The sequence below is a fragment of the Podarcis erhardii genome, assembly GCF_964252035.2.
Source record: "Podarcis erhardii genome assembly, chromosome: 3".
Classification (NCBI taxonomy): domain Eukaryota; kingdom Metazoa; phylum Chordata; class Lepidosauria; order Squamata; family Lacertidae; genus Podarcis; species Podarcis erhardii.
In genome coordinates, this window is record NC_138507.1 from 64,349,055 (window position 1) to 64,364,597 (window position 15,543).

Sequence of the window (15,543 nt, forward strand, 5' to 3'; positions counted from 1 at the left end):
TTGGCAGGCATTTGTTAAGATGGGCAAACTCCTCTATAGTAAAATCTCTACTAGTCACTTTTGTCTGCTTTCATTATAACAATTAGACTTTCAAAACTTGGTTTAACGTTTAAGTTAATACTTCTGTGTTGCTGCTTACAGAAATGGTGTAAGCAGAGAAATTAACTCCTGCGATTGGAGAGGCAGGGTGTTATCTTAAGAACCTCATGTTAAAGTATCAGTCCATGAGTCAAATGGTAGAATTCAACATAGCACTAAGAAGATAATTATGGGCATTTCTGCTTACAAAATGATTTTCCCTCTCTTCACCCTGCGTGCTGTTTTGGGGATCTCCTGAACCTCCAGAACAGATTTGTGGGAGCAGTCCTTGCATGGGCTTCCACTAGCAGACCCATATATTTCAGCACTACAGGCAGCTAGTCAGATGAATATGAAATGTTCACAAGTTGAGCATGATCTTCTTCCAGCTTCTATATTCTACTGCCTCTGAACATGGAAATTCCATCTAGTGATCATGGTTATACATTGCTAGCCCAGCCTCCCAGAATTTCCCTCAAAGAACCTTTCATGAGCATCTTGTGGTTCCTACAACACATTATCACTGTCCACTTAATAAGGAGGGACGGTGTCAATGGTAAACAGTTCATCTTGGCAAATCAAACTGCTAACTTCAAGCTTGCCTCTATTAGTTTTAACTGCTTTAGAAGTTTCTGTAGCTGAAGAACCAACTGCCTTATTGAACATCTATTAAGTCAAGGTGTCCCATTACTAACACTCACTGATAACTGTCTTGTAGAGGAAACAAATGTATTCAGAGTAGCTTAACTTCTTTTTTCATGTGCATCATTGCATGATGGAGGGGTTGCATGTGTCATAATTGTTTTAACTGTCAGCCAATGACATTTAACTTGGGCTTTTACAAGTAAAGGAGCTAGATAAACAAGAGTAAACTACCTGGTGCTCCTGTCTCCCTGAAAAGGCAGAATTTGATATCACTGCACTATGAGATGAGTGTGATTCCTGGAAATAAAGCAGGAGCTGTAGGTATGTAATATTCTCAATCTTTACTTTGAGCTGTAAGTAACTTTTATCAGTGAATGGTTTTGCACAGGCTCTCTGCTCTTCATTACATTTAAGTAAATGTTTGTCCGTACTGGCTGATATTTGCAGAAGCTATTCATAGAAATATGTCAAACATGTTGAACAGACCACAGTCATGGAAGCTACCCTCATTCATGCAGTGAGTATGATAAGTAATACATCACTCAAAGTATTAACCTTGTAACATCCTTCTGGAAGCACCTTTTTTCATATGCAGACTTTCTGTCTAATTCTTTTTCTAACTTAATAAAGGGCTATTTATTGGCATGTAGCAGCATATACATTAAAAACAATATTAGTTGGATTAATATCACGAGAAGAGGGGAAGCACAATTGGAAGAGAAAAAATGAGATTGTGTGGATTTCTTGGATGTTAGAAAACCCTGGATAAGTAAGTAATAACTTGTATTCTTCCATTTCACACAGATGCTAGCAGCCAGAATTTGCTTTCTTGTGAAATCTGTGGAAGACATTTTACACAGGATGCACTGGTAAAAACAAGACAATTAACCACTGAATATATTTAGTGACATAAAAGCAACCTTAAGATAATTGACCAAGCAAGAATGAAAAATGACCCTGTTAATGAATGAATTCAGTAGGCTGGTTCACAGCTGAAGTTAACCTTACAGCAGAAGCTTTCATAGACTGCAGCTTTTAAGGAATTCAAAGCAGAAATAGCAACAGGCAAGTACTTGGAAGTACTTGTTAGTGTTTACAGTAAATAGCCCTCATCCCTGCCTTTTATTCAATGCAAAGAGAAGAAAAATCAGTAATAAATGGAAGCTCTACGCATACCTCACGTATCTTAGAAACAATTCCCAATGTTTCCTTCACAACATTTTTACATATATTAATGTGTTTCTCAGTCCCTTAGCTCTGGGCAGTTTGGACCAATTCAAGTTCATGTACTCAGGAATCCTTTTGAATATTGGATGACCATGCTACATTTTCACTTCCCATTTAAACTACCTTTAATTGCCACTCTTAGCAGCTGCCACCACATGAATATCAGTAAACACAAGAGCTGGGTCCCGCCGCCCATTTACTTATTTTTTAATTTACATTTATGTGTCATCTTTCCTGGGTCTCCCCACTCCATTCTGTCCTCACAACCACCTTCTGAAGTAGGTTAGACTGCGGAGACACCGTGAACTTCATGACTGAGTAGGGATTTGAACCTGGGCCTCCTGGGTACTTAGGTGTTCATATGCCTTCTTTCACCGCTTAGCTAACATGCAATTAGCAAGGGGAATTCAGAGTTACAAGTTTTAAAAGTCCCTTGTTCAGGCCATTTTAAAGTGTCCAGGGTGGTTTATACATTATCCTCAAACTAGACTTTTGCCAAGCCACGCAGCCTTTACAAAGGCATTACATTGGACCCAGCATAAAAACCAAACAAGAAAAACCGGTGCTGCTTCTTTTTAAAAAAGTTTTTAAAATCCCTGTTTACAAGATTATATCCTTACAGGTGCAACAGCCTGAGCCAATCAAAGGTGAACAAGCCACTTGACTTGGTTGGCACTATAGCCAAATAATTACACCTCTGCTAGGGAAAACATGCACACCTACCTTATTAATATTTAACTTGAGAAAATGAGAAGGATCCCAGATTAGTCAAATTAGGTACCCACATTTATTCCATGTCCAGGATAGAATTCAGACACAGGTAATTTATCTAATCTTGTATGTATATCTTACATACAAGTTAGGCATCATCTCCTTTGCTGACTCCCAAAAGCTTGGGCACACTAAATCAAGGCTTGACTTAATCATGCCTTTCATTTCTGGAACCCTACATTTAGAGCTCAGTATAACATTATTTTGATCAACCCTTATTTGGCAGACCTTTCTCTGTCTCTCTCCATCTTAGGCACGACATGAACCAATATGCAGAAAAGTATTCAACAAAAAGCGCAAGCCATTTAATTCCTTGAAACAGCGACTGCAGGGAACTGACATTCCAACAGTAAAGAGGAAGCCACCCCTGAAGGTATTTTTGAATTAGGCATGCAACTCGACTCAAATATATCAGTTCAGGGATGTTTCACAAGAGTTGGGGGTGACTTATTTGCCAGACATAAGGACTGTGCTAATACATAGGGTTGAAATGTCCTGTAAAAGTTACTGTAGCACTGAGTCATAGATTATCCCTCTGACTCTGCTTCCCTTACATTGCCTACTAGGAAGTAAGTGCATATTTCTTCTTCTTCCTCTTTACAAGCCCTCCAAGACTTCTTCATTCACTATGAAACTGTGCTTTTGGAACCATCCATTTGGAGCTCATATTAACATCTAGTTTAATTGCTATTTCCTGGTTCAGAAAAAAAGATCCTAAAAATACATTATGCTTGCCTCAAATAAGAGGTGAGCATTGTGATTCCATGATTCTTCAACTCAAGATTAAGAAATTCATCTACTTGCCCTTACCCACCAGGCTCTCTAATCTCTTTCCATCTATACACAGGCTGCCATACCCTCCCTCTTCAAATCTTCCACCAAGCCCAGGCTTTGGCTCCCACCTAAATCCACCACGCTCCTACCCCAAAACCCATCCTTCCTACCCACTCATTTGTTAGAGGTGACACTGTCATAGTTATCTCCCCTCTTCTGCACCTGGCACAAGAAAACCAAGGAACTGTATTACCTGTGTAGATAATTAAACTTTATTATTGCTTGTTATTGTTTCATCATTATAACACATTTAACATCTCTTGAAATTCTCTTTTCAAAAACAGTTTAGGACTATGTATCTATTAATGCACCCTCTGACTGAAAAATGTGATTCAAGTATTTCCTTTTCAGAGCCAACCAGAGAGAAAATCTAATTGGAGACAACAACATGAGGACTTCATTAATGCAATCCGATCAGCCAAACTTGCCACTATAGCTATGAAAGAAGGCCGCCCTCTGCCTCCGCCCCCGCCTCCAACCATTAATCCAGGTTATTTACTTGCATTGAAGCTGTTCATCCTTGTTTAAAAATAGAGGGTTGGGTCCAGGCTCACAGAGGGGCCAAAGATTCAGAGAAATCTCCTGCAGAGAGGAAGAGATATTCACTGCCTTCACCTGTGGGAACATCCCATGGATACAATTCTGCCCAAGGGCAGTCTGGGTCTAACTCAGAGAGTCATTTGAACAATTAACTAGTGGATAGTACTGGACTTCCACTCAAGAGAATAATTTTCAACTCAGCTACTGTTTCAGTGGGAAGTCTCTCTCAACCTAATTTCTTCATCTGCAAGATAACAAGCATAAGCCTGATTCACACATCATTCTAATTCAAAGCATGGCTTAGCATGAATGTGCAGGCTACTGGAGAGGAGATTGTGTCTGCTTTGCTCCCCCCGAGTTGTTTTGCTACTGTGCAATGCTGAGCTAAAGCAGAGTTTGGCTCAGCATGTTGTCCCAGCCTGGGCTTATTTTAGCTTTCTCCAGCCTAACCACAAGCTGTAACCAAGCTGTCCTGTGGTTTATAGCTCATGGTTTGTCCAGGAGAGTTAAGCCATGAACCTGGATTCAGATGACAAAGGGAAACTGGCTCATTGTGGCATATTCACATTATTTATATATTTTATAACAGTGATGTTGTCTCCCAGGTACTATATAAATTGCTTTTATAGCCCCCGTTCCTTTGTTATATTCAGATTATATTCAGTGTCCTTACTGCATGAGAAGGTTTAATGAGGCTGCAGCAGAAAGGCACATCAATTTCTGTAAAGAACAAGCAGCCAGGCGTGCATTTGCTCCAGGTCAGAAAGGATCCAAAGCACCCCCTGTAAGTAATTTTATTGTATTCAAGCCATTAGTCACATTTTTATCCCATCCTTCTTCCAGGGACTATATAGAATAATAAAAACAAGGAGGAGCTCTGCCAAATGTATCTCCATTAATTCTTTCACTTTCCCATGAATTCTGGAGAAGGTTTGCGGTTCAGTAGTGGAGTATCTGCTTTGCATGCAGAAGGTCCCAAATTCATTCCCTGGCATGTACATCTAGGACGGGGAATATCACCTACCTGAAACCCTAGTCAGTGTAGGCAGTAATGAGTCATGGTCCATGCCTAAGCATATATTATATTATGGTCAATGAATACATGTTCATTGCAAAATTATTTATTTTCTACTAATTTTTGCCACTTCACTTTAAAAGTTCTGGAGTACTCTTCTCCCATTAAAAGCTGAATGCCAAATGTTTCCAAATGTCACATTTTTTTTTGAGCTATAGAAAAGACTGATGGATGAATAAACCAGTCAAACCAGAATTTGCAAACAACAAAAAACCCATAGGAAAATGTGCAGAAATATTTTAACCAACAGACTGGAAGGACCTTTTTTTAAAATGCATAAATTATTTAGTCCCTGTAGGGTTGTTACAGGGGACGTGAGTGGCGCTTTGGTCTAAACCACTGAGCCTCTCGGGCTTGCCAAATGGAAGGTCAGTGGTTCAAATCCCCACAACAGTGAGCTCCCGTTGCTGTGTTCCAACTTTTGCCAACCTACAAGTTTGAAAACACACCAGTGCAAGTAGATGAATAGGTACCGCTGCGGCAGGAAAGTAAACGGCGTTTCTGTGCGCTCTAGCTTCCGTCACTGTTACGTTGCACCAGAAGTGGTTTAGTCATGCTGGCCAAATGACCTGGAAAGCTGTCTGGACAAACATCTGCTCCCTTGGCCTGAAGCGAGATGAGCGTCACACCCATCACCTTTGACTGGACTTAACTGTCCCGGGGTCCTTTACCTGCCATAAAGCAATTTTTCTAAGGTTTTTTCTCCTCCAGTTTGTCTTGTTGAAAATTATGAGATGTTTTGGGGAGAATCTAAGTACCCTTTTTGAACTACAATTCCCATCATCCCTGACCACTGGTCTTGCTAGCTAGGGATGATGGGAGTTGTAGGCCAAAAACATCTGGAGACCCAAGGTTGGGAAACACTGCAGTGGTACCTCGGGTTAAGTACTTAATTCGTTCTGGAGGTCAGTTCTTAACCTGAAACTGTTCTTAACCTGAAGCACCACTTTAGCTAATGGGGCCTCCTGCTGCCGCCACGCCACCAGAGCACTATTTCTGTTCTCACCTTGAAGCAAAGTTCTTAACCCGAGGTACTATTTCTGGGTTAGAGGAGTCTGTAACCTGAAACGTATGTAACCTCAAGTGTATGTAACCCGAGGTACCACTGTACACAACTTCAGTTAGTGAAGGGCTAATGTGGTATAGTGGATAGTGTTGGATCAGAGAAATGTTGGTTTGAATTCTGCTGCCCCACACTGCAGAATATTTGGGTAGTCAGCCACTCTTTACCTAAACATCATAGGATTGTTGAGAGGAAAAACATATGATAGTCCCAAAGCTCCTTAAGCTTTTTGGATACAAATGTGATAAATCAAATGTACTGCATAATGAATGTATGCTAAAACGTTCTTTATATATTTACTGCGTATTTTCCAGGGCAAACAAGCAACTCCCAAAAAAGAACCAACCCTAACAAGTGCTGTGGGAACACTGCTTCAGAACAAGACACAGGAAGGCACTAATCCAAGCCAAGTAGTAATAGGTAAGTAGCAAAAATAACGTTGAATTAATGCTCAGAAATATTTGAGGGTCACAGAAATTATTCCTTTCAACTGCACCTCCCAAACTTTAACGTTAAACCATTTCATTGCATTTCACATTCATTAGCTAGTATGCCCTATCGTGAAAACCACCCTGTAGAAGAGATTCATTTTTGCTGCTGTTGCATATTGCATGGATGCCTTTACTGTTCTGGTTAAGCCAATTTTGTAACCGTTAGAACTACTCTAACAGTATCATAGGGCTTAGTAGGTGAGTTTTCTGTAATTTACGATGGCTTTATAGACTACTTTTGAACTAATAATTTATTAATTGATATGCAATATAATTTGCTTTTTGGATTTTTTATGTAAACTATCTAGAGAACCTATTTTGGGGCTCAAAGGGCTAAGTAGGATAGAAATAATTCTAGAAACAGTGGAAGGGATATAGCATTTGGTTTGAAGTGAAATAAATATTCAAAATTATTCTGCTATATACTCTTGCCTTTGGTTTGTATTTTAAAACTGAGTTATGGAAAAGCCCACAAACTTTGACCAAGCAAACCTTAGCATAGTGATCTTAAGACTGGAAATAATAACAGTCAAACACTTTCAAAATGCAATGAAAGTTTAATGCTTAAAGCTTCAATCCTATACTCACCTGGGAGCAAGCCCCACTGAACTCAGTGGAACTTACTTCTGAGCAAACATGTATAGCAGGGATGTCCAACACATCAATCACGATCTACTGGTCGATCCCTGTGAGGTTTTAGTAGATCGCTGGCCCCCTTCCGGCCCTGGCCCCTCTCCCTGCACAGGCCTCTATTGTTACAGAAGGGAAGCTTAGTGGCTGCTTCTGTTCCTCCCTCAGAAGAGCTGCAAAAAGTCCCTAACCCTCCCCCCCAAAAAAACGGGGGTAGATCACTGCCAGATTTTAATTCTTTTTTTCTTTTTTAGGATTTTCTAGTTTTACAGAAGTGTAATGCCTCGTTTTTGTTTTTTTCCCATGTAACATTTTTACAAATCCGTTTCATTTGTTGAGGCATTAGGGGGAGAAGAAAAAAAAAGGAAAAAGAAAGGGGGTGGAGGGAGGGAAGATGGGTGGGGGTGGGGTCAAGTGGTGGTGTTTCTATTATGCTTAATGTATGTAGAGTTTGGTGTCAGCGTTGTTTGTTTTGTTCACTTGTGTTCCTTTGGTGGTGAGAGAGTTTGGGGTTGGCCTAGGGTGCAAATCAATATGGCTAACCTGATCCAAAACACCCGCCAGATTTTAATTCTGAAAGTAGATCGTAGTCTCTCGGGAGTTGGCCAACCCTGATGTATAGGAATGCACTGTAATTCTACAAATGAAATCAGTGCTTGACTTTTTCTGGACTATGCCCAGAATGTATTTTTGCAAAGGATTTTAAAGAGGTATAATTGATTTGTTATTTTTAAGGGCATGCTGCAGAAACCTCTGGTGGAACGCTGCAGAAAAAAGCACCTGGAATTCCCTCTGGGAAGGAGCCTGGGTAAGAAACAAAGTAACTACATCCCTGGGTTTGTACATGAGTGATCCAATCTTAATTCTCTTAAAAGCCATGAAAAACAGTTGAGAAACAGACCAGTCAAGGAAAAATGACAATTCCAAAGAACTTTTTATATAGAATAAGCTTGTAAAATGTGGAAATACAAAACTTACTGCAAGTGCCAGATACCTTAACGTAAACATGACATTTTGCTATTTGTATCCATTTATGTAACTCATTTCTTCAGCATACGGCCTACAATATCCATTTTAGTAAACAAAATCATACAAAATAACCATGTATTGCTATACCAGCATCTGTATCAGGGGTATAAAAATAGATCAGTTTCTCAAGGTTTTCTAGCTGAACTATTTCAAAGTGGTCTTGATCTGTACCTTGAAACAGTCTTAACAGAGTCCACCTTCAGAGAAAAGAGAATCTTATACCATTGTATATGATCTGCTTTATTTCACAGCCCTCCTAAATTAATGTTTTACTGCTTTTAGGGTTCCAGTACAGGGCAAAAAATAAGGGTGGCATGTTGCCCCTTGCCTCTGAATAAGAGCACTTACTTTTTACAGCCCAGGAGTCCAGCAAACTAGTTCACCGATAAACATGTATCCTGTGTCTCATGAAACCTGTATGACTTTATGAACTATGCAATAATAAAAGAATCATGATCAAATTCCTGGGAGTTGACTCAATAGCAGCAAATGGTTATGGATGATGGAGTCATATGCGCACACACATGCTGTAATTTTAAGTTCAAGCCAAGTGTTTCCTATTTGTTCACCATTCTATCCCCCTCCATTTTATTTAAGTATTTCCCCCCTCATTATATTGGTTAGCTACATGTAATCACTGGGTTTTGCTACTAATGAAAGAAAAATAATCAACAGACTAATCAAACCTAGGTGACCTTATGTGATGCATGTGGAAAATATGCAATACATATGTTGTGCAGCCTCCACTCATTTTAATGGTAATTAAAAGAGAGGACTGCATGAAGCAGGGTAACAGCAACCCTCAACTAAAAGTATGGGGGGCCATTGCTTCTGTACATGTCCACAAATACTTGAGAGCAATTTCGCACTTAACATATAACATTTTGAAATGCAGCTATTTGTTTGCCCTGTAGCTACCTCTGTGCAGTCCATTACAGATGAATCCCATGCAGGTCTACTCACAAGCAAGCCCCATTGACTTGAATGGGCCTCACTGGGTTCAACGGGACTTGCTCAAAAATACAGCCTGACTGACGTCTCCTGTATAAATTAACGAATCACCACAAAACAGATTAGAAGGCGGAGCGTGGCATTTATTAGAGAGTTGCCTAAATTCCTCCAAAAAAAAGTTACAAAATCTATAGAGTGAGACGGGGGAGGGGGAGGGGACGCGTCGCTTTCAGGCCTCTTCCAAGAAATTCACGCCGCCTCCGAGCAAGGGGAACCACCTGTCTCAGTCACTCGCGCTGGCCGGGCTTCTCACAGTTCGCGGCAGAATTGGGGGAAGTTCACAAGCCGCGCTCCCCGAAGGCGCCTGGGACTCGAAAGGAAGTTGGCCCCGGGAGCGCAACAAGGGGACGGAGGGGCGAGGGAAGAAGGCGTGTCCCGTCGGCCCTCCTCGTCGCGGCGCTTCCCGAATTTCTCTCGCCCCGGCTGCTCTTTCCCGCCCCTTCTCTCCCGCGGGGCGCCCGGCGGCTCAGGCTTCGTCGGGCTTGTCGACGGGCGGCCCGCACGGCTGCAGCATCTTCTCCATGAGGTTGAAGCGGACGCGGGCCTTGCTCTCGTTCTCGGCGATGGCGAAGTAGTTGAGCAGGTCGAAGTGGCCCATGTAGGAGCAGTACGAGTCCCGGTGCTGGTTCACCAGCCACTCCCACTTGGTGGTGTCCGCGTGGCCCGTCCCGATGTACTTGGACTGCAGGTGCTCCAACTGGCTGTGGATCGTGTAGCGGTCCGTCATGGCGGCGGCGGCGGCGAGGAGGAGGAGGACCAGGAGGAAGGCGGCGGCGGCGGCGGCGGGGTCTCAAAGCCGGCAAAAGGGACGCAAGAGGACGACACCCTATCAGCTCGGCCGAATTGCGCGCCTCTGCCAGACCGCCGAAAAGCACCTCACAAAATGGAGGCCGGAGGAAAAGGCCGGATCAGACACGCACTTCCTTTTCCGGATCAGCCTTGGCGCTCTTGCGGTACCCAGGTAACGTCGCTCTTGCATCGTAAACGTTCGCGCTCTATGGTCGCAATCCGCCGCGCCGAATGGGGGGTGGGCCTTGCTCGCGGCGCAGCCAATGTTAGTCTGCCTGCCTGCCTTTTAAACGAATGAAGCAAATGCTTTCGTTTCGCCTTCCCCGGGGTGGTCCCCCCTCCCTTGTTTGTTTCCGTGGTTCTCGGTATGGAGAGCAGAAGTAGAAAGAATGAGAGCGTGTGCTCATTAAATAAACACAAGTTCATCTCTTTTCCACAAGGTTTATCAGGCTAAACAAACTGCATAGTCGGATTACAGATAGGTAGCCGTGTTGGTCTGCCATAGTCAAAACAAAACAAATTCCTTCCAGTAGCACCTTAAAGACCAACTAAGTCAGTTCTTGGTATGAGCTTTCGTGTGCATGCACACTTGTGTATCTGAAGAAGTGTGCATGCACACGAAAGCTCATACCAAGAACTGACTTAGTTGGTCTTTAAGGTGCTACTGGAAGGAATTTGTTTTGTTTTGCATAGTCGGGGTTCAGCCTCGGGTCATGCGAAGTAATAATGCGAAGGCGTGCCTCTGAGCACGCGCCGAGTCCCTCCTCTCCCTAGGTAAGTGTAGTAATAATAATTTATTATTATTATTATTTATATCCCGCCCATCTGGCTGGGTTTCCTCAGCCACTCTGGGCGGCTCCCAACAGAATAATAAAAATAATAAAGCAATAAAATATCAAACAAGAGAGCAGAGATTGACAAACGAGGTGCCGCAGTTTTCCGACAGACTTGAGCGCCGAGCCCTTTCATAATCTAAATTGCCCTATTTTGAACCTAGAGTCGAAATCAACCGACCTTCCACCCGAATAGATGCTGAGCAAGACGAGGAAAGAGAGGTGACTGTGCCGAATCCCTCCCATAGGAAAATAACTTTTGCTTGTTTATTCTGCTTGCAGTCGGTACTCTTAAATAAATTCCCGAAATTACTGTGTAGAGATTGGTTTAAAAATAATTGGAAGTTCGGCCTGTGCAGTTAATCTGAATGGCCGCTGGATGTCGTAGTAACCTATTCTGGAAAGTCAACTCATTTTTATTCTTGATCGTTGCTGCAAAAGCCAGCATGACGGCAACAGGGCGTTTCTAGGAATAGGGGTTAATGTGAAGGCAATGGCTTGAATATTTTATCCAAATTATGAAGTCTATTGCATTACTGAGTCCTTTGCTAGTGAAGACACACATAATATGCGTGACTGCAAAGACCAGTGGAATGAACACAGCGGAAGCCTTCCATTGTTTTGTTGACTGGGAATTCACCTTCAGATAATGACTGAACATTTGCTGACATCACAGCAGTTCTTAGCTTTGGTTTGTTTTAAGAAAAAACTATTTCATCCAGGTGAAGTGGAATAAAATAAGGGGAAATGGGATATAGGGTCTTAATATATATTTTAATGAGTTTTCTAGTTTTTAGGATGTTCCTGATTCAGAAACCAATCAACCCAAAGTCAAGAAAATACGGGGCCAACAGTTTTAAAACAGATGCAGTAGCCATTTTATGTGATTCCAAACACCCAATGGCAGACATTTAGTGATTGGTGCCCACAGCACTTCCTTAAAATTGCAAATGTGACCGCTGGCCTTCCAAGTTTAGACACCCCTGCTATACTGGTATTTTAGAACATTTCACATAGCGATGTTTTCAAATTATTTAAGCTAATAAAACTTTCCAAGATAACTGATAACGCAACTCTTACACCTGTCCACTCAGAAACAAGTCCTACTGACTTCAATGGGATTTAATTCCAGTACAGTGTGTATGGGTTGGATTGCAGTTTCAGAAAGCAAGGAATTGAGCTGTGAGTTCCAGGCTTTCAGGTTAACCCACTAAATACCAAGCTGTGTGAAATGTACTCAGAGTCGAGAGTGGATTTCACGCTCTTTATTCAGCTTATAGTGGTGAGGAGGAATGGAAGTTCCCCCAGAATGTCTGCTTTATATACATTATTTACACAATGGGCCCCACGTGATTGGCTAATTCCGGGATTCTCCTGTAGGCCAATCAGGTCGCGGATTCACTTCCACTTGGAGCTGGATTGGGTGGCTCCTGTGGACCAATCAGACTGCTGCATTCTGGAGCCTATTGTTCTAGGACCAATCAGACTGCTGCATTCTGAATCCTATTGTTCTAGGACCAATCAGACTGCTTCATTTTGGATCCTATTCAACTCAGTACATAACACTGTGTTTTCTCTTCTTTAAACCAGTCTCAGAAAACACATAATGTCTAATGGGAATCTCTGCATATATTTCTGTGATCCCAAAAGTACTTTTGGGAGCCACAGAGATATCACAAGTCACTGCAACATTTACTCGTGTATGACATCTTCACACAGCACTTCCATATGTCTGCATCTCAATGGCAATTCATTATGTATGCTCACATGTTACATTCAACAACTGTTCATTCTGTGCACATAAACAGTGCACACAAATAGTTCAGCTGTATACTTGCACAGTTGTTCACATGTAACATTCAGTGAGTGTACAGTCTGTGTACACTTGCAAATAGTTGAGCTGATATCTGTCACTTCATCACTAACATGACTGACCAGAATGGCTCATCCGGAACAGCTGGAGCACAGATTGCTATTTGATATTGGTAGGCAATCTTGATTTAAAAGTGAAGGTAAAGGTAAAGGTACCCCTGCCTGTACGGGCCAGTCGTGTCCGACTCTAGGGTTGTGCGCCCATCTCACTTAAGAGGCCGGGGGCCAGCACTGTCCGGAGACACTTCCGGGTCATGTGGCCAGCATGACGAAGCTGCTCTGGTGAGCCGGCACCAGCGCAGCACACGGAAACGCCGTTTACCTTCCCGCTATAAAGCGGTACCTATTTATCTACTTGCACTCGGGGGTGCTTTCGAACTGCTAGGTGGGCAGGAGCTGGGACCGAAAGACAGGAGCTCACCCCGCCGTGGGGATTCGAACTGCTGACCATGCGATCGGCAAGCCCTAGGCGCTGAGGTTTTACCCACAGCGCCACCCGCGTTCCTAATCTTGATTTACCATTCCTATAATTAATCATTATCACATTGTATATTTGGCAAATTCCAAGTTGAAAATTCAAAATGGAAGGTTATATACTTCCTGTGGCTCATACAGGCATTAATTTTACAGAGTCTTGGAAATAAACCACAGACTAAAGCCTAGCCTCTGCTAACATGCTGCCCTCCATATTTCTTGTGGTACAATTCCCAGCAGCCAGCTAGCACACCTGTTGGGGACAGAATGCCCCTGCCAGACATGGGCAGGCAGGTCTGGAGCTGTGGTACAGAAGCATGGCAGAAGTTCAAGAATCTGCTGTTGCAATCCTTTGCCTCTGAGTCCCAGACTCTGGCTGAAGTGGCAAGTGACAGCCCTGTGGGAGGGAAACTTCTACATACTATCCATCAAGATAAAGATCTGGTGCAATGATAGTAAAGTCAAAAAAGAGGGCTGGGTGATCTTTGTAAGTCAATGTACACATTGTGCAAAAAATTTTTATTTGAAAACTCATTGGGCGGTATTCAGCAAATTACTTGTGTGAGTGGAATGACTTCTGCTTGTGCAATGGGACTTCCATGCCACCCCCAATTCTGCACCAGAGGGTTGAGGAGGAGGCCAAAACAGATTTTGGGGGCACAGAAGGGAGGAGAATGGGGAAAGTCCTGTTGTGCAGATGGAAGTTGTTCCATTTGCACAAGGAGGTACTTCATGCTACACTGAATACAACTCAATTTTATCCTCCATTTCTCAGTGTCTCTCATAAGTCACCCCCCCCCCTGACCTCACAGAAATTCAAGTGCCAGTTTCAGGGCTCTAGCAAATGGAGGTGGTTCAAGTCCAAGGCTTTAGTCACCAGAAGACACCAATCCTCTTCAAGCTCCTCATCTTCCTTCCACAAGGAAACTAAAAAGTCCAAAACTGCCAGATGTGGGGGATTGACTGCCCTACCTCTGGAACACATGGGTTCACACAACCTCAGATGCCACAACAACATTGGGACAAGATCAGGGCAGTTGTGATGTCAAAGCATTACATGATGGTGGTGAACATTAAACAGGTGCTAGAAATCAGGGCGATAGAAGCAGCTCTACAGGGCCAAAAGATTTTACTTCAATTCTTTCTTAGTTGGCCAAGAATAGCAGGGAGCTCAGGGTCATCCTTGACCTAAAGCGGCTGAGTGACCTAGTCCCAGAGGAAGAGGGATGTTCTGATGCAAACATGGAAATGGCTCATAGCACCCACAACAGAGGGCAACTTCATGGTGCCCATTTACCTGACAAATGGTTTCTGTCCTTCTGCTACTGCACTTCCAAGACAGAGCCCTACTCTTCAGATTCACTTCAGCATTTAGAGCAGTTACCAAGATCCTGGTAGCATTGTTAGCCCACCAGACTAAACAAAGGGTGGCTCATTCTATGTTCATACCTAGATGTCACACGGATCCACTCACCTTCCACAGAACAGAGCCTCTGGGGTGTGCCAATGACACTGGAGTGCCTCAGGGCACACAAGTTTATAGTGAAGACTGCTAAAAGTGCTTTGGTTCCCATGCAAAACGCAGAGCGTCTGAGGGTCACTATAGACACAGTACAGTTCCAAGTGTCACTTTGGTTGAAGAGACAAAAGAAGCTATAGGTCTTGGTCCATGTTGTACTGGAAGGCAGAAGGCATGGCTCTGGCACAACGGCTGGGGATGGTGGTATTGTGCCAGGACCGGAGTGGTTGAAGTTTCATATCAGTGTTTAGATGTGAATCTAAATGTGAGATCTAATCACTTATTAGATGTGAATCACAAAAACATAGAACAGGAGATAAAACACCAAGGAGCCCTTCTGCTGGTCCAAATTATCTGGGGAGCAAGTTAGAGGCACCTTACTTTTCAGCTCAGTCAAAAGTTGGCAGGTCCTGCTTCTTTCTGTGTGTGGGTGGAATCCAATCCTGAACAGTTTTCAGAGTACCATCTGTGAGTCATGGTAAGTAATTTCCTTTTCCCTGTCAATAGCTCATCTGTCAAAATTAATTTTGCTACAATCCTGTTTCCAGTTACCCGGGAGTAAGCCCTATTTAATGCAAAGAGTTTTATCACTGAGTAGGCATGAATAGGTTTGCACTGTTCATCTGGCACAATCTGAGAGTCTTTCCATCTGTTACCTAAAT

The 15,543-nt window shown here is 42.8% G+C and overlaps 2 protein-coding genes across 2 annotated transcripts; one reads left to right on the forward strand and one right to left on the reverse strand.

The window, feature by feature from the left end:
* The first annotated feature begins 142 nt into the window (after nucleotides 1–142).
* ZC2HC1B (zinc finger C2HC-type containing 1B) lies at nucleotides 143–8,844 on the forward strand. The gene is made up of 8 exons (XM_081855376.1): nucleotides 143–1,044; nucleotides 1,528–1,592; nucleotides 2,975–3,094; nucleotides 3,907–4,045; nucleotides 4,749–4,879; nucleotides 6,548–6,653; nucleotides 8,090–8,162; nucleotides 8,666–8,844. Exons 1-8 carry the CDS (start codon nucleotides 1,008–1,010, stop codon nucleotides 8,688–8,690), a joined length of 696 nt encoding a protein of 231 aa, XP_081711502.1. The 5' UTR covers nucleotides 143–1,007; the 3' UTR covers nucleotides 8,691–8,844.
* Nucleotides 8,845–9,456: 612 nt separating this feature from the next.
* Nucleotides 9,457–10,452, reverse strand: SF3B5 (splicing factor 3b subunit 5). The gene has a single exon (XM_081855397.1). It carries the CDS (start codon nucleotides 10,119–10,121, stop codon nucleotides 9,861–9,863), a length of 261 nt encoding a protein of 86 aa, XP_081711523.1. The 5' UTR covers nucleotides 10,122–10,452; the 3' UTR covers nucleotides 9,457–9,860.
* Between the last annotated feature and the right edge of the window lie 5,091 nt (nucleotides 10,453–15,543).